This window comes from Natator depressus, chromosome 3 (genome assembly GCF_965152275.1).
Source record: "Natator depressus isolate rNatDep1 chromosome 3, rNatDep2.hap1, whole genome shotgun sequence".
Taxonomy (NCBI): Eukaryota; Metazoa; Chordata; order Testudines; family Cheloniidae; genus Natator; species Natator depressus.
Genome location: NC_134236.1, coordinates 159084647 through 159104257, shown reverse-complemented (window position 1 = coordinate 159104257; position 19611 = coordinate 159084647). Strand labels below are relative to the sequence as shown.

The 19611-nt window shown below is 44.1% G+C and overlaps 1 protein-coding gene across 1 annotated transcript; it reads left to right on the top strand.

The window, feature by feature from the left end:
- Positions 1–6599: 6599 nt before the first annotated feature.
- LEFTY1 (left-right determination factor 1) lies at positions 6600–10748 on the top strand. The gene is made up of 4 exons (XM_074947103.1): positions 6600–6864; positions 7901–8147; positions 9218–9457; positions 10409–10748. The coding sequence occupies exons 1-4, from the start codon at positions 6600–6602 to the stop codon at positions 10746–10748; spliced, it is 1092 nt and encodes a 363-aa protein (XP_074803204.1).
- Positions 10749–19611: the final 8863 nt, after the last annotated feature.

Sequence of the window (19611 nt, the reverse complement as noted above, 5' to 3'; positions counted from 1 at the left end):
TGTTAGGGGTGTGTTTTTTTCACACTCCTAACCAACATAGCTTTGCTGGTAAAATTTTCTAGTGTAGACCAGGCCCCAATTTGGGAACCAAAATAAGTTATACCAGTAGAAAGCACCTTTGTATTAGTTCAGCTGCATCTATGCTAGAGTTTTTACTGGCATAACTATGCCAGCAAAACAAATTACATTCCTAATTGACAGTTATACTATAAGGCCTTGTCTACACTGCCAGTTTACAGCGCTGTAACTGTCTCGCTTAGGGGGGTGAAAAAACACCCCTCTGCGTGCTGCACGTTTCAGCGCTGTAAAGTGGCAGTGTAGACAGTGCACCAGCGCTGGGAGCTACTCCTCTTGTGAAGGTGGTTTTAGTGCCGCGACTACACAGCCACATTAAAGTGCTGCCGCAGCCCGCTGCTTAACATTGGCTAGTGAAGACGTGCCCTGAAACTTTTAAAGTGTAGACCAGCCTTGCGTTCTTTCGAAAAAAACAAAGTGGATCCCCATTGTTAAGATATAGGCAATTAAGCATGTGCTTAGTAGACAAGTAAGTGGCTCCTGCAAACCAGTCCCTCTACACAGGTAACAATTAGGGCCAGTATTGCAGTTCTTATGCAGCCTTTCTGCTCAGCAAAACTCCCATTGTCATAAGAACTGCAAAACTGAATCCTCAGAAAGAGTTCCCAAGTCACAGAGCAGTTAGTGACATAAAACAATGTGTAATATTGTGGTATGCTGCAGACTGTTTAAGGTCATATGACTGAGAAATTACATGTATTTGATTTGACAGCATTCACCAGTATTTTGGCCTAACAGTACCAAACACAACTTCTCCAGCTACCGACTGGCGGGGAATGGCTGGAGACAGGGACACTGAAGTAAGAGAAAAAGCTGTGTATTTAAACAGTTGTGTTTGTTATTGCTGAAAAAATAACATAGAGAGACTTTTGTGCCAGGACTGTGGCACTTTGCAAAATGCTGATAACACAAATAATGTGAGCAAGCCATCTGACCTGGCTGGCGTCACCTGATCTGTGTGGCACATTAAGAGGCCAAACATTTCTGTCCATTCCGACCATAACAGTTAATCTCTTGTCTGAGTTATTTGACTGGAGAAAGTCCATAAGGAAAAGCAGAACTCTTTTGAGTATAGAAGCAGAGAATTCAGAGAGTCTGAATGTCAGAGTAATCTGGACTGCACAGTTAAAGGGTGACTGCCTTCATCATGGTAGTGCTTATGATATCCTGGAGTTCAAGGTCAGATGAGTTGTAGAGCCTTTTTTACACTGAAATATGGCTCTTGTTACATTAGTTAAATATACATTTTTTTTTACTTTGTGGGACAGATGCAACCCTGGTCTCTGGCATAAGTGAGCACAACTTCCATTGATTTCAGGGGCTTCACTGACTGAATGTGGTGTTTTGTCTATAAGGAGGACTTGATGGGTTATGAGACTGGCCTGGGCTACAAGACTTTCTCTGATGTAGATTGCTGGGTCCAATCCAGCCCAGGCTGATAGTAAGTAAAGGCTATTATTCTCTAATGGCTCTTTGGTGGCCTAGAATAAATGATTTGGGTGATTTTGATCCAGTTGCTAGCAGACAAGTGTCCACGTCACAAAACCTGACACCAAAATTGGCTCCCTTTCTGGCCGTCACAGCAGACGGGCAAAGGACTGGGTGTACCATGGAGACTGATGAACGCTTCTCTCAAGTCTAGAATGAATCCTTCCAGGGCAGGGTTGAAGCACATTGGGGAGGCTCACCCTGCTACTAACAAGCTTTACCTGTCCCATGGACATATAGAAGTCTTGAGGGCTGCTAGTTTGTCACTTTTCACCAGCAAGTTATTCATATCTGAATGAAAGAGCAGTTGCTTGCAGCTATAGCTATGGAGGGAAGGCCACCACCAAGTAAAGATTTCTTTGCAATATCTTGAAATGGGCTAAGTGCCGTTTTAATGAACTGTGTGTGGTAGTTTTTGGAACATAGTCTAGACTGGAGGGTGCTGTTACAGGAGGGTACTCGGGGCTAAAGTGGCAAACAAGTGTGATAGTGACCCTGCATCCTCCTGCTTACTCATCCTTAGCAGTGAGGGAATTTCTCAAAGGAAGAACCTCAATGGAAAAAACTACTTAGGAACCAGTAACCTAGAGCTTTACACTGCCATGTTGAAGAACTGGATTTGACAGTGGGACCCAGGTTCCTGTCCCAAGGAGAGAGTTTGCAGAACCATAGCAAAGGATATGGAGATTTTCTTTTCTTGGTCACCATTTTGAATTTGGCCCAGATCCATAATGACCAAAAGTTTCTGTTAGGTGGTCTTTGTGAAATAAGCTCCCTTCAGTTCTCAGGAGCTGATCCTGGGCCCATTGAATTAAATGTCCAAATTCCCATTGACTTGCATGGTACTTTTTCTTAGTGGAAAAGCGTCATAGACAGCATTCCCAGAACTAATACTAATTGGCAGTCACAAGAGACAGGCCAAAGACTGAATGCAAATGCAACTCTGAGTCAGAATGTGAGGAGTTATCTTGACTAAAAATTAGGGATAAAATAGCGAATTGCCCCATCTTCCCCCCACAGGTCAGGGATGAGATCCATTGATGAGATGAGGGGAAGGGGGCAATTTACACAGCTGCTAGATGTACTGTACTTGTTCTGTGGATACAAAGAGGTTGTCAGTTTTCAAAGATGTAGGCCCAGCACTTACCTTGAACATTACATTCTGTGGGTTTACTTGAAAAATGTGTAACACTCAATTTGCTTTAAATTAAACAGAGAAGAATCAGAAAATATTAGAGATGGGGATCAAACCTGAAGCCCCAAACTGAGCACTTCTGAAATGTGGGGAAGTTTGTATATGGGCCTGAATATCACAGCTCCAGCTCCATAGACCCAAACACCATATCCAGATATCATGCTGCACATGAGCCTGGGCCCACCTCTGTACAACACACATGATGCACAAACCACACTTGGTGTTTTTCCTAACATGCAGAAACTGTCATATTAACATTTTCTCAAGCAGGAGCTGTTCAAACATGGGTCTGGTTATGACACAAAATAGTTGTGTACATGGAAATATAAATCTCAAAAAAATAAGGACACAAATCTGCACCCACACTCAGCAAATACACTTTCCTGCTGGGCACAACAAATCTGTTTGAAATGTCCATGTTGCTTAGGTTAAATCTGTACAATTAAGTCTAAGTCTTTCACACTTTCTCTTTTAGCCCATTAGATTTATTTACCAAAAGGCTTGTAAACATTGTGCAGATATGCCCAGCCAACAAAGCAGCCATGTCTGAGAGCTGCTTTGGAATGAAACTAAAATCTCCCACCAACTGTTGACTTGTATTGAAACTGTCAGTCCCTCATATTTCATTCCTTGCAGCCACCTTAAATCCCCTGTCTGACATTTTAACTGCATCATGTAGGTTCCAATACACATTGCACAGAAAGAGCTATTATAAAATTCCTGACTTTTCTTGTTTGCATGACAAAGAGAGAATGGCAAATCCTGCAATTGGAGCAGATAATCACTATCCCGTGAAAAGCCTGCAATCCACATCCTTTTTTTTAAAGCTGAGCTTCAACTGTGTTTGCTCAATAATTTTATTTTACATGTTGAGCCTATAAATCTGCTTCCAATACACATTTGACAATGAAGAGTCTTCAACCTAATAGGCTGGACACCAGCCATGAGAGAAATCACTTTCTGATGAGAAGATTTTTGCTGCTGAAGGATCTACCCAGTAGCTTTCACTTTCCATAATAGTACTTTTTTGAATAGCTCTTACTAGTGACTACTGACATGAATAAGGACTGTGTGGGTTGATAAGGTTCCAGGATCAGGCCCTCTGTCTGGTTCAAAGAAAAATCAGAATGCATGAACTATAACTATTTTACAACTGGTGACTCTTCTCACTCCCCAAACTTCTCCAAATTCAAGGTTATGAGTTCGTCACTGGAAACGATTTGTTGGGAAATCTGTGTCTTAGGGAAGATTTTGTCAGCTACAGTCTTGCCACTGTCTTTCATTCCGATGCAACTCATTGCCAATGCTATATCTGCCCATGCTACCATTATGTAACTCGGTGGCTCTCAGCCTTTCCAGACTACTGTACCCCTTTCAAGAGTTTGATTTGTCTTGCGTACCGCCAAGTTTCACCTCACTTAAAAACGACTTGCTTACAAAGTCAGACATAAAAATACAAAAGTGTCACAGCACACTATTACTGAAACATTGCTTCCTTTCTCATTTTGACCATATCATTATAAAATAAATCAATTGAAATATAAATATTTCCCTTACATTTCAGTGTATAATATATACAGTAGTATAAACAAGTCATTGTCTGTATGAAATTGTAGTTTGTACTGACTTTGCTAGTGCTTTTTATGTAGCCTGTTAAACTAGACAAATAGCTAGATGAGTTGATGTATCCCCCTGGAAGACCACTGCATACCCCCAAGGGGACACATACCCCTGCTTGAGAACCACTGATGTAATTCAAAAGGTTGCATCCTGATGTACCAGTGTTCAAAACAGCGTAGCATTTAAATTGTGATGTAGTGTGGAATGCCAGAAGGAATGCAGGAAGGAGCCCAATTCCTACAAACACACCTTACACTTACACTTGCAACATAACTCATGTAAGTAATCCCACTGAAGTCAGGAGGATCAGTATTGTCTTAATCTATATTTTGTAAACCACTGAGCACACTGATGGTGCTTAAATAAACTAATTAATTAGAGTATAATATCATACTTCATAAATAGAATCTAAACATCCCCAAATTTTGGTTTGGGAATCTGGCCATAGATCTGAATGTTATGGGTTATCCTATCCATTACAACATAATGGATAATGTAAATCTATAAAGAGAGCTGCTTATGAAAAGCCTTTGGAGACAATTTGGACAGTTACTAAAGTAAAGTAACCTTTACTAACCTTAACCTTTAGTTAGTAAAATAACTTTTTTCAAAAGATTCTATTCGCTTCCTTCACCCTCTTACAGCAGTAGACTGTATGATGCTCAGGTTTATGTAAACTATAGATGGGCCAAAAGAGAGTGGTTTTATTTTGGTTTGACAGAACCTCAGCAGTTGGGTCCTCAAACCAGGCCCTATTCAGAGGGCCTCCCCTCCCCCCAAATCAAGGGGTTGGGTTACACTTTTTCAAGTTGGCCTTATCGCTTTAGAAACAAGCAAAAACAGTGGAGGCTGGTGACATCTGAAGGTGGGTTCAACTTCAGACCCATCTACAATTAGAAGAAATGTCAATGTCATGTGACCTCCCTGTCTGGAAAGGATGAAACCTTAGAACTCACAAAAAATGTCAAGTTGCTCCAACATTTCATTGATCAAGATGCTGTTTTTCAATTCCCTCCTCGTGGGGCTTGTTGTGAGGAATTAGACTTCCAGTTGTTTTGCGTGCAAACTCCAGGGAAGCAAATGATGTAGACGTTTCAAAGTTGAAAACGTAACTTAAAAAACAACAACCTGGTTTACCAGGTTAGCTTTATTTCTCACTGACAGCCATCTGCTGTGAGAATTGATATTGCTGAAGCAATGCGATGGGTGAGGGGGACTGTTGGGCAGACAGTATCCCCCAAAAGCAGAGTTTGGTTTCTGACAGTTGCCAAAAGATAATCTATGTTTGTATAATGCAGCCTTTTTTAAAACACAAGCTATGTTTAAATTGACAAGAGATAAAATTGAGGACACTTTTCTAAAATGTAGAAACAGTACATTTTCAGAGTTCTCTAATTCAGAAATATCTTGCTTGGTTTACAAGGCATGCAGAAACTGTCATATTAACATTTTCTCAAGCAGGAGCTGTTCAAACATGGATCTGGTTATGACACAAAATAGTTGTGTACATGGAAATATAAATCTCAAAAAGCCATCAAAATGGTAGGATTTGTGATTCTTTACCACCGAGAATGGGCTTGGCACAGTCCACAAAGATAAAAGCAGTCCGTTCCCCAAAGGCCTTATGATTTAGAATTAAATATTCTTAATATCTGTATCGTTTTGAGACTGAACTTTCACCTGTCCCACTGATGAATTATGCTTCTTAAAGATATTCTGGGCCCAATTGTAGTTGTGAGCTCCTTATGGTAGGAACTGTGTCTTCTGGGGAGTTGTACCGTGGTGGTGTACATAAATGATAATTTCATACTCTGCAGAAATGTTCCTTTTGACCCAGACTGAGCATGAGACATTTCAGGCCATTAAGAGCTTTGGAGGGCAAAAGTGAAAAGGGAGCTAAAAAGAATGGAAACCCTCTTCCAATCTAAAATAACTGGAGACTATCCTAAATATTTCTTATATTTACTTCACAGCACATGAAGGTGTTAATATGTCTTGTTACTTCCAATGTGAGAGTATCCCTTTCAAGTCCTCCGCTTCACCTCCACTTGTGGAATTTGTTGTTCCAGTGGGACCGGACTTGCTATAAAAATCCAGCACATTAGGTCTCTTCCCCATTCAGGCAGCTTGGGAGCTTGAAGAGGCATCTCTGCCAAGACCAGCCTCCAGGGAGAGTGATCTGTTCATCCATTCTGATAAGCTGTTTGGTGACTGACAGAGGATGAGTGTGAGGCTTGGCTGGATGGTCTGTGTAGTCTGTCTAGCCACCACTGCCAGTGGATTAACCCAGAAAAAGCTCAAGGAGGCTTTGCTGGAGAAACTGGGGCTCTCTGAGGTTCCAAAACTTCAGAAGAGAGATCTAGTGAATCTAGTTATCCCAGATCACATAAGGAACAAATACATCTCTATGTTGAGGCGCCACAGAGTGAAGAGAAGAGCCTTGCCAAGTTTGGCTGGCATCCTGAGAGGAATCCCGGGCAATGCAGGTAACAATGCTTATATTATTACAATTAGTTTAGCAAAACCCCAGATCCAAACACCCACTGAATTTGGGGGAAGTTCAGATCCAGATATGCTTTCTGGATTCCTGACTTTCTGGATTCTAAATATATAATGGGCTGAACAAAAACCTTAGTGCCAACTTGCAAACTTGGGGGCATTTCAATTTGGATCTGTTTCTGGAGCAGAACGTTACTAGGACCCTTCTCTATTTATTATTATGTGGATAAAATAGATGTGCATAAAGTAATGGTGGTTTAAAGACTAAAGCATAACATGGAGGTTTGCATGGTCATTACAACTGATATTGGAGCTGGTTGAAAAGTGGGTTTACTGCTATAGAAAATTTTGACAAAAAATTAAAAAATCTTTTTAAATCAAACCTCCTCTCCTCCCCCCCCTCCACCGGTTTCTAGCTAAAAACTGCAAAAATGTCAGTTTTCAGTTTTTTGACAAAAAAATCAAAACGTTGTGAGGAAAGCAGGTACTTTCCATGCAAAATTTTGTTTAGCCAAAACTCAATTTTCAGTCAGAAAAAATTCCAACAGGAAAGTTCTGATTAGCCTTACATGAGATATTAGTATTATTTGTACCCAAAATCTCAGCATGCTCAGCATTCCAAAGATTTACATTGTTTTCCAGGGCAGTTAGCAAAGGCCAGTTGTCTGTTTAAAACAGTCCAACAGCCTGTTTTCATACAGAGATCTGTAAAATAAATAAATGCCCAGCCATTGGTGGTTTTGGGTTCTGCGGGAAATAAAATACTTATTCCTTCCCATTATCCACCAGGTTACAGAGAGCCATGCAGAGGGAGATGATGAGGGCATTTACAAGGCATTGATTCAAATGTGCATTAGAAAAGACGTGTTTAGTACCTGTGTAGGGACTAAGTGGCCTGCTCTTTGGAGTATGAGATGAGTGTGTTGTGGTAATTAGGAATGAAAGGGAAGTGTTAGAGCTTTGCTTGTGTGGGATGGAAATGATGCTGAGCCAGGCTCTCCTTGTTGTTCCCAATGTACACAGATATTGCAGGAGAAGTTCTCTATTCTGATACCACACGGCAGAATCTGGTCTTCGACATGGAAGGGAGAATACCTGAAAACAGTGAAGTGACGATGGCTGAACTAAAACTTTTCAAAAAGCCCCTGAACAGAACGAACATGCCTACAACCAAGCAATCTCACCGGCCAGTCACTAATGCCAGAGTCAGTGTGTACTGGGTGCAGATCCAAGCTGATGGCACCAACAGGACTTCCCTGATTGATTCCAGGTAAGAAATTATCCTTTAATGTGGTTATAGCTGCATTTTAGGGACTTCGTTTTACTGGGCCTGATTCTGATGTCACCTACACTTGCCTAAATCAGGAGAAACTCCAATAAACCCAGTGGAGCTACACCTGTAAACAACTGGTGTGAGATCAGAATCAGGCCCACAGCCCTTGCTCTGGTACAATTCCTACCTAAGTAAAACTGCAGGCTCTGGCTTTGTATCCTCTTTTATTTCCATAATGAGTTTGTAAGAGCAAGGGCATCTTTATTTCTTACAAAGATTGCAATATTCATCTTGAAGTGACTGTATTTCTGTACTTTGTCTGAAAGCTATATATTATAATACAGTTAAAAAATTGCAATCTTAATAATTAGTTCTAGTCTCTTGCTCTGGCATAGCCTTCTGTCTCATTCACATCTCTCTCTCTCTCTCTCTGTTTCCTATTTTGAAAACACTGATGGATTGCTGGCTTTTCTTCTTCTGAAGATTTCTTTCATTGGTCATTGACTATGCAAATTCCATACAGAGGCTGTGATTCTGCACCACTGAAGTCTATGAAAGCTTTGCAGTTGACTTCAGTGAGGGCAAGATCAGACACAAAAGCTAAAACCTCATTTCTGCATAGAACTTTATAGACCCAATTCATCTCTGGCAAAAACAGATGTAAATGACATTGTTTTTAAAGGGCTTTCACTTGTTTATGCCAAGGCTGAATACGGTCCTGTATTGTCAAAACTCTGTCAAATCCTAAGAAATTCTTTGATGTGAATGGATATAGTAGTTCTTTAGTTAGTACCTCAACATTTGCTATGTGAGTATATCTGTATCTCTCTTAAAAATAAGTATTATTATTTTTTATTAAAGTTTAATAATAGGTATCCATTAAGAATTATTGTACAGTCAGGGCACATGGCAAACTAGAGGGACTAAATTAATCTCTGGTGTAATACTGTTGTTGTAAACAGAGTTTTACCAGGCATTATCTGGCTGAAGACAGCTATGAGTTGCCGGTCCTATGCCTTCAATTCCCTGAAATGGACTCTTTTTTTTGTCTCCACCTTGTCACACAGGTTGGTTCCAATAATGGAATCTGGTTGGAGGAATTTTGATGTGACCCAGGCTGTACATTACTGGCTAAAAGCCAAGAAGCAGGGACCAATGCTCCTGGAGATTTGGATTGAAGGAGAAAGGCTAGGTAGCTATGCCTCAGAAATGGCCAAGGTCGTGCGATTTACCTCTCAGGATCCTTTGGATAAAGCCCTGGGCAAACCCGAGTTGGTGCTTTATACCCTCAACCTGGAAGAATATGGGTATGTGTCAAATCCAAGGCTATGCTGTCTTTGGTATTTGGTTGCTAAGTCATACTGAAGATAACATTTCAGGCCAGGCTTGGAAAGGCATGATTTAGTTGCAAAATTCCTAGAGTGGGTAGGTGAAAATGCAAGGAGGTCTTAAAGTTGCATACTGAGGTAAATAATGTGTCAAAATTAGAAATGAAATGAGCCACAAAGTTTGGATAAAGATCTGGTTCCAAACTTCCCTAAAATTTGGACTATTTGGACATGGGGTTTTAGTTAGGCCCATTCTAGAGCTAGGAACCAGCTGTGAAGTTCAGATCTAGATCCAAACTATCCCAAAGGGTTTTGATTAGGGTCTCTAGTTGTAATATATTTTACAAATAATCATTCAGATCATGGAAACATAGACATAGTAAAGGAGACAAACATATCTGGGCTGGGATAGTATTGAATTTTTAGAGCCCGAGAACAGAAGGACTGATTCTCCACTGCCTTGAGTCATTTACACAGAGGCAAAGTAAGTTCAAGAGTTTGTAAAACTCTCCTGTTCTGATATGATAGCATTTTACACTTTGCACAGTGTAAAGGACTGCACAAGGTGCATAGCAATGGAGACTCAGGCCCAAAGGACGCAGCTTTCCCAGTCAGAAAGAAATAACTGCAAATGGAATAGCTAGGAAGTTTCTTTACTTTAAAGCCTCTCCTCTCCTCAGATTTACTGAGCTCATTTCCGTACTTAAATACTTGAAGTAAGAATGGGTCTGAACCCTCACCTTGGATCTAAACATCCCTGAATTCTGGGGGAAGGCAGGGTGCTAATCCAGAGCCAAGCTTTGCACCTCAGGCCCTTCTCTGATGTTAATGACAAGGACTGCCCCTCCCCCCCCATCCCCCCGAATCTTTCAACATGAGTCCTGATTTTCAGTCACAGAGACATTATTTCTTGGCTTTGCTTTTCGATAGGGGGCCTGGAGACTGCAAGGAGGAAAGTGTGACGAAGAAACCCATCTGCTGCCGGCAGGAACACTACATCAACTTCCGAGAGCTGACCTGGACTCAGTACTGGATTATTGAGCCTGCGGGGTACCAGGCCTACATCTGCATGGGGGGCTGTGTGCAGGCCAAGAGCCTCTTGCGCCACTTTGGCTATGGAGAAAGAACCTGTGCCGTGGTGGAGAGCTCCCCGCTTCCCATGATGTACCTCGTCAAGAAGGGAAACTACACGGAAATTGAAGTGGCTGAATTTCCTAACATGATCGTAGAAAAATGTGGCTGCGTTATGGACAACATAGCAGTGGTGTAGAATAAAGACATATGGCGCAGGGCCTGGCTGCTCTTGCAAGGGGGAGGATTTCAGGAGCTCATTCCTCCCTTTGCCATCAACCCTAGATGCTGCAAAAGGGGTCATAGACATGGCTCAGCTCCCCTCCCTGCCCCTTCATGCCAGCTGGTTGTGGGGGCTGGTGCAAAGGGCTTTGCATATTGCACCCTGTAAAAGGGTTTGACAGTCGCTTGGAACTGCATTTGACCCGCTGAGGAATTGTGCTGCCTGTGTCCTCTGCTAGCAGCGTGACTCTGGCCATTGCACCCAGTGTGGTGCCCACCGCTCATGCAGAAATGGCCAATAAAGACAGTCCGTATATATACACACGTATTTTGCTGCCCTATGTACTTGATAAATATGAAGCCTGGCTCTCTCCTTACACTGGTGTAACACCATTGACTTCAGAACCAGACTCATAGCGAACGCCTGCAGAGGAAAGCAGAAATAGCAGTGATGATTTCCAGCTGAAGAACTGTTGAACCAATCATTCTTAACCATGTGTTGAAATCTCATGCCCGGTAATTTTGTCTGTGTGTCGGTCCTGACCATAAAAACATACTTACCATGAATCACAGACCAAAAGCACTTAAATGTAAATACTTTACAACTCAAAGCTGTCTATTTCTCATCTTTGTGCCATAACTTTAGGGTCTGATCCTTCAATCCTGAAGTCAATGGGAATGCTGGGGGGTAAAGACTGCTCACATGATGAGTAAGGGTTTGCAGGATCAGGCCCTTATTTTTTCAAGTTGTATGCCACAATCATTCCAGAGTAGATTTTTTTTCCCTTCGGTCTTGTATATTTTGAAACACTAGGAAAACAATAAAAGTATAAAATTAAAATGTTGATGTCTTTTGTTGGTAACTATTACTAGCTAGGAGGGTGCTTTATTGTGGGAAAGATTACTGACAAATCTGAACTGATAAATCCACATTCATGTAAGATATACCTGTAATGACCAGACAAAATGTACATCTGGTAAATGAATATGCATATATCCTATATATTTCTGTATGAGCCAGATTCTGCTTTCAGTTACAAATCTGGAGTAACTCCATTGAATTGAATGGAATTATTCCAGATTGACCTCAATCTGAATGAGATCAGAATCTGGACCTATGTATATATATGATGACTTTTTATATGCCTATCTTTTATATGACTATCTTTCTGTGAAGACAGTGGTTGGGTTGAGCCATTAAGTGGCAACACACAGCACAAGTGCTTCTCTCCTGACTCCATCAGTTTCTGCAGAATTTAAGCTTTTATTTTCTTTTAAAAGAGCAGCTTTAAATCCTTGTGAAAGGCAAAATCTTCTGAACATGATCAGATGCATTGCTAACGCTGCCCCTGCAGCCAATAAGAAATAACAGAAATAACAGCTCTGAAAGGTGTGAACTGCCCCATTCATGGTTAAGGCTGTTGAATCTGAAGATTAATTGAGATACAGTTGTTTAACTGTTTATCTTTACCAGTGAGTTTGTATGAAGTGTGTGGCAAAACTGCTCAGGTTTGCAAAGGCTGGTGTATATCCACTTTTCATTGATGAAGTGGTGAACCAATTAATAAATCTGCATTGCTTGTCTTGAGCAGTGCAAGATGGTATATTTCTGAGTACAGTGCTGGGATCTGGAGGGTTCTGGTTGGTGCCCCCCTCTGTGATTCATGCCTGGCTCTGGGAGCATTATGCAATATAGCTGGGTGTGGGGCTCCACATGTGGTTGTGCTGAGTGATCAAAGCACCTGGAGGGGTTTGCTGCTGGTCACTAGCAAGGCATTTTGAGAGACAGCCCAGGCTGGAGAGAGTTTAGGGGGCACAGTGGTCCCAAGGTCCCAGGCTGCACCCCAAGGGATCCCATCATAGGGGCAGCAGAGGGCAAGGAGTGGGCAAGGACAGCTAAGCTGCCTAAAGGCCACTAGGGGCAACAGAGGGCAGGGAGCGGGCAGGGGAAGCTATGTTGCCGAAAGGGCATCAGGGGCAGCAGAGAGAGGGGCGGCCATACTGCCTAACAGTCACTAGGGGCAACAAAGGGCGTGGAGGGGCGGCTATGCTGCCTAATGGCTACTAGGGGCAGCAGAGGGAAGGGAGTGGGCAGGGGCGGCCATGCGGACCAACGGACACTAGGGGCAATAGAGGGCACATGAGCCGGCCCTGACCCCAGCCCCACCTGCGAGCCTGGCTGGCCCTGCAGCATGGCACTAACATTGGTTCCACCCCCGAGCCTGGCCAGCCCCCGCACCATGGCGTCCGCCCTGCTTCCACCCCCGAGCCTTGCCAGCCCCCCAGCAAGACACCGGCCCTGGCCCCCAGTACGGCACTGGTTCTGGCCCTGGACCCGCCCCTGAGCCTGGCTGGACCCATAGCAAGGCGCCAGCCCTGGCCCTGCCCCCTAGCCTGGCCACCCCCGCAACCTGGCGCTGGCCATGGTCCTGCCCTCGAGCCTGGCCGGCCCCCCAACAAGGCACTGGCCCTGGCCCTGCCTCCGAGCCTGGCCAGCCCCCCAGCAAGGCACCTGTCCCGATTCTGGCCGGCCCACAAGCAAGGTGCCTGCCGTGGAGCCGCCGCCGCCCCTGGCCACCCCCCGACCATAGTGCCAACCATAGCCCCACCCCCAAGCGTGGCCAGTCCCCCAACAAGGCACCAGTCCTGGCCCCGCCTCTAAGCCAGGCCAATCCCCAACAAGGCGCCGGTGCTGGCCCTGCCTACGAGCTAGGCTGGCCCCCAAGCAAGATGCCAGCCCTTGACCCACCCCGAGCCTGGCCACTCCCCACTATGGCGCTCGCCCCATGCCCGAGACTGGCCAGCCCCCCAGCACGGTGCCAGCCCTGGTCCCGCCCCCAAGCCTGGCAGCCCTCCCAATTAGGTGCCCACCCTGGTCCCTCCTCCGAGACTACCCAGCCCCCCAGCCAGGTGCCAGCTCTGGCCCTGCCCCCGAGCCTGGCCGGCCCCACAACAGGGCACTGGCCCTGGCCCCACCCCTGAGCCTTTGGCTTTGGTCTCTCTAACTCTGTGGTTCTCAAACTTTTGTGCTGGTGACCCCTTTCATATAGCAAGCCTCTGACTGCAACCCCCCCCTTATAAATTAAAAACATCTTTTTATATATTTGTTGGGGACACTGGGGCATGGCCACTAGGTAACTCGAGGGGATGGAAGACCACGAGTGTCGATGAAGCCCCCTCGCACTAGGCCCAAGTGTCCTTGGCCCCCCATCCCGCCTGGAGGCACTCGCAGCAGCTCTGCGTACTAGGCCCAAGTGTCCTTGGCCCCCCCGCCCGGAGGCACACACAGCAGTTATGCTGAGGATCTGCAACAATATGCTGCAGAGTCAGATTGCCTGAAACTAAGCAAGGCCAAACAGGGCAGATATGGAAGAACAATGCTGAATAAAGCAGCTTTATGTATAGTTTAACAAATGATACAGAGAACCAGGGAACTAGCTGGGAACTGGATTGGCTGGCTATATGGATACTTGGGGCAGCTTGCTATTGGATAAGTATGCTGGGAAAAAGGATGTATAAAAGCCTGTGTAACTTCCTGCTCTGTGTGCAGGATTTGAGATTTTATTCTCCCTGTACCTTTTTGCAGCTGCAAATAAACTTTTCTGCTTCTCCACCCCATTGTGATTATTGGGTGTAGCACACCGGGTAACGAACCAACTCAAGCTGTTGTTCAGCCTCTCGGCACTGGGTGCCGGCAACAGATTTAACACCATTATAAATGCTGGAGGCAAAGTGGGGTTTGGGGTGGAGGCTGACAACTCGCAACCCCCCATATAATAACCTTGCGACCCCCTGAGGGGTCCCGACCCCCAGTTTGAGAACCCCTGGTCTAACTCATTTAGTGAAGAGCCTAAGGCCTGAAACACTTCTCATACCTTTGAGCTGGTCAGGTCTGAGACACGGGAAAGCTTGCATTGGTACTGTCCATGCTCAACCTTTTCGATGGTTAAATGATGGCCCTCAGTTTGGTGTTCTGGCACCTTTCTCTGTCATAAATTCCCTTTAATAAAATAAAGGAACTTTAGGGAGAAAAAAAGAAAAGAAATAAACAGACTCATTAGACCTCAATGAGGGGATCTGTGGCACTCAGTACCTTTCTGTGAGTTATATGAAGACAAATAGATAAGCCCCATTATCTCTGGACACCTCCTTCCCATGATTATGTAGAAGTCTGCCTTTGTTGTCATTAAGATTCAGGCCCAGCTTCTTATTCCATTTCAGGAAGTAGCCTGAAGGCAAGACAGCATAACAAAGTGTAAAGTAGCCAATTTCTCAACAAACTAGCCACATCCAGTACTATCTGAGGAAGGAAGGGATTGGTTCCTTGCATGAGAATGAAGACTGATTGCCCTAGCTAAATCCTAGTGTGGGTATTTATACTGTGTTCAGCTAAAGAGAGGGGAAAGATTGTGGCTAAAGCACAGAACTAGGAGTCCCATCTTGTGGGTACTGTTCTTGGCCCTGCCACAAACCTGCCTTTGAGTCACCTAACCTTTTGCAGCTTTAGTTTCCCTGTGAGGGTAATAATGCTCCCCCAATTCACAAAGCTGTTGTGGGGGCTTCATTCATTAGTATTTGAAAGTGGTTTGAGATCCTCAGATAAAAGGTTTTGCGTGCATGCGCACACACACACACACAGTATTATTATAAATTGTAAGTCAGGGGAAGAGTTGGGAATACAACCCATGGGGCGTGATTTCCATTCCTTTCTATAACCACTGGACACAAGCATGATAATAAACTAGAAAGCACCAAAATGATACAGGCCCAAGTCTCTTGACATCCATGATGTTTTCTCAAATCTCCTTTAACTCCATTCTGCATTTGTAACTTCAATATGCTTCACGGTGAAAAAGAGAGACAGACACCAGGGACTGTTTGAGGTGAGGGGATGAGGCAAACAGAGAGTTTTGGAGAGGAGTTTCAGACTACTAGGTTGAAAGGAGTTTGTGAACTATAAGGTGAGAAACTTATCCTTGCCTCGGGGGCTGTTTCACCCCCAGCCATTATCACAGCAGCATCTCCCAGCGCATCATCTTGCATCCAGAATGCCTTTTGCATGGTATCTTTTTGTGCACTGGCCTGCTGTTTTAACATCTGTACAAATTGTAACACATAAAAAGCCTGTTGAGCTGTCATATTTTTCCTTCTGTTTGAGTGATAACGGGCCTTCTGAGGAAAGCCATGAAAACATTTTAGCTACACCCTGTCATCTTAGTTTAGGCTCAACATTCAGGTTCTCTTATAAGAAAGGAAGGAGCAGAGGGAGGGGCTTACAAAACCAAGTATGAACAGAAATGGTTCCATAAAAAGTAAGATTTTTTTTAAAAAGTGAAAATAGGGTTTTTAAAAGGTAACATCCTCTTGCAGTGTTGAAATCACAAGAACACTGGGTTAGTACATGAGAAAAAGAAATAGTGAACCCTAGAAGTGGAAAGGGAAACTGACTATACTGAGTAAAATGCAGAAATTGAACAAATCTAATTAATATCAATAAGGAAAGCAGGGCCTGGTCCTGCAATTGAATCCATAGAAGCAGATCTGTGCACCTTCATTGATTTCAGCAGTGCTCTGTGAGGGCATAAGTAGCTATTAATACAGATCAGATTGCAGGATCTGAGCCCAGTTTTTTAAACATCTTCCAATGTTAGTTACCAGTATAAAAGACAATGGCATATGAAAAATATAGTTTTTCATCTTAACAGAGTCCCACTAATAGATACATTACAATCTAGCTATACAAATACAAAGTTTCTCACCAACACTAGATCACTTGTTCCAGACTAATTTTATGTTGGTTTTCACTGAATGTTTCCCTCAAATTTAGCATAAAATGTCAGTTAAACTTTGAGCTGTGTCCTAATTTTTCCAACATTAGAAAGATGCTCTCCACTTAAAAAATCATGGGGCCAGAGTCGCAGCTGATATAAAACAAATGCAGCTCCATCTGGCCCTAAGGAGTTACAGTGGGGTAAAACTGATGTAACAGAGGAGAATCAAGCCCCAAATACAGGAAGATGTTATAAAATTCTTTTGTATTTCACTGATATGTGCTATTCTAAACCCCAATCCTGCAAATGCTGAACATTAAGCACATAAGTAGTCCCACTGAAATCAATTAGTCTACTTAATGTAAAGCACATGTGTAAATGTTTGTGGGATCAGAACCTTGCTGGCTATCATGAGGTTTTCCACCAGAACTCTTTACTCTTGTACCTGAGTTAAACCTAATCTTCAATGTCATAATAAGATTTGGGCTTCTTGATCTATACTTCTAAGATGACATTTAGATGTGCAGTGCTGACATTCCTAATGGGATTCTATAGGGAAATTTGTTATATGACTTGTTCCCTCATTTAAGTAGTAGGAAGGTTTTTTTCCTCCTAATGCATGTATGTGACTTTATCAGAATAGATAAGATTACTTAACTTGTATCTTTGATTTATACTATTTCAGTATTTTGGAGGGTTAAAGAACAAAACAGAAAACAGATGTTTTTATACCACATTAGATATTAGATATGATTTTTTGATTAATTAAATTGCCCTCACTGTCTTTTGATCCTTAGATCTGTTATCATTGTAAGTTATGGAGTACTTGTGGCACCTTAGAGACTAACAAATTTATTTGAGCATAAGCTTTCATGAGCTACAGCTCACTTCATCTGAATGCATCCGATGAAGTGAGCTGTAGCTCATGAAAGCTTATGCTCAAATAAATTTGTTAGTCTCTAAGGTGCCACAAGTACTCCTTTTCTTTTTGCGAATACAGACTAACACGGCTGCTACTCTGAAACCTGCCATTTTAAGTTATATTGCTCTGTTATTTGCTGTCTCAATCTATCATTACGATGATAAGTCACAACCTTATCTGTTGGTTGGACCTTATTTTCTCTCCTCTTTATTTATTTATTGCATTTCACAAAGTCCTGCAAACAGTGTCTGACACTTAGCCTATCAGGGTGGTCGTAAATGGTAATCTAAGTAGAATGGCAAATGCCCAATCCACATTTGAACAAAGGTGGCAATCAGTGAAGTTCCACTGGGCTTCTACAAAAAACAGGTGAAGGTCTGGGAAAGGAGAACTCAAGACAAATACAGAGAGAAAAAAAACTCAAGGAGAAGTAAGCAGTTTTCAGGACACTGCGATTCCATCAATGCTATCATATTTTTAAAGAGCTATTTAACATTATCTTTATACGACATTTTACATTTGATGTGAACGTCTTTCTTGTGAAAAGAGCTGGATTGACAGAGATGGGCAGCAACTGTGCAAATGCTACCACACCCTATATCAATATGCTTCAGCTGTGACCTGTAGGGACCACCTTCCACAAACGAGTTCACTCTCTATCATTCCATCAGCCTTGACTGCTCTCATGAGATACTAAGAGCACATCTACACTTGCAAAGTTACAGCGCCGGCAGTTACAGCGCCGCTCAGAAAGCACTGAAGGAAAACCACTCTTGTGTGTTCACACTGACAGCTGCCTGCGTGTTCACGCTTGCAGCACTTGCAGTGCTATTCAGAGCAGTGCACTCTGGGCAGCTATCCCACAGAGCACCTCTTTCTCTTTTGCCGCTAAGATTTGTGGGAAGGCGGAGGGGGTTGTGGGGCACCCTGGGTCCAGTCCCAGTGCCCCGTGATTCATTCTTCACATCCCATCAATCCCTGTGCTTCCGTCTGCATTTGGCGCCATCTTTCAACGATTTGTGTACAGCGCGCCCTGCCCTGCCTCTTTCGGGCTGCAGGAATGGATCCCGAGCTGTTGACCAGAATGCTGCTAGCACTGACCAACACGTCATGAGTGGCAGTGGAGTTATTCCTTAAACTACAAAGGCAAGAGCAGTGCAACACTGATCTCGCCACGCGTAGTAGCTACGACACAAGATTGCTTGTAGCATTCCCGGAGGTGCTGACCACAGTGGAATGCTGCTTTTGGGCTCGGGAAGCAAGCAGTGAGTGGTGGGATCACATCGTGATGCACGTCTGGGATGACGAGCAGTGGCTGCAGAACTTTCGGATGAGGAAAGCCACACTCATGGGACTGTGTGATGAGCTCGCCCCAGCCCTGCGGTGCAAGGATACGAGAATGAGAGCTGCCCTGCTATAGGAGAAGCGCATGGCGATTGAACTGTGGAAGCTGGCTACTCCAGACTGCTACTGATTGGTCGCTAACCAGTTCGGAGTGGGAAAGTTGAAAGGTGGAGTGCTGCTCCGAAAGACCGTGACTCTGAGCAACATGCGTGACATTGTGAATGGCTTTGCACAAATGGGCTTCCCTAACTGCGGAGGGGTGATAGATGGCACGCACATTCCAATTCTGGCACCAGACCATGTAGCCACAGAGTACATTAATCCCAAGGGGTATTTGTCAGTGGTTCTCCAGGGCGATTCGCAGACATTAAGGTGGGCTGGTCTGGAAAGGTGCATGATGCACGCATCTTTCAGAACACTGGCCTGTTCAAGAAGCTACAAGCAGGGATTTTCTTTCCGGACCAGAAGATCACCATAGGGGAAGTCGAAATGTCTATTGTTATCCTGGGAGACCTCGCCTACCCATAGGCGCTGACTTCTGCTCCTGCCCGCCCATGGGTGCTTGACCCCTCTCTGCCCCCGCCCCCTTCCACAAGGCCCCGCCCCCTTCCACCTTTGCCCCGCCCCAACTCTGTCCCCTCCCTGCCCCTATTCCAACTCCTTCCCCAAATCCCTGCCCTGGCCCCCGCCTCTTCCCTGCCTCCTCCCCTGAGCGTGCCACGTTCCCTCTCCTCCCACTCCCTCCCAGCACGCCACCAAACAGCTGTTTGATGGTGGCTGGGCGGGTAACTCTGGGAGGTAGA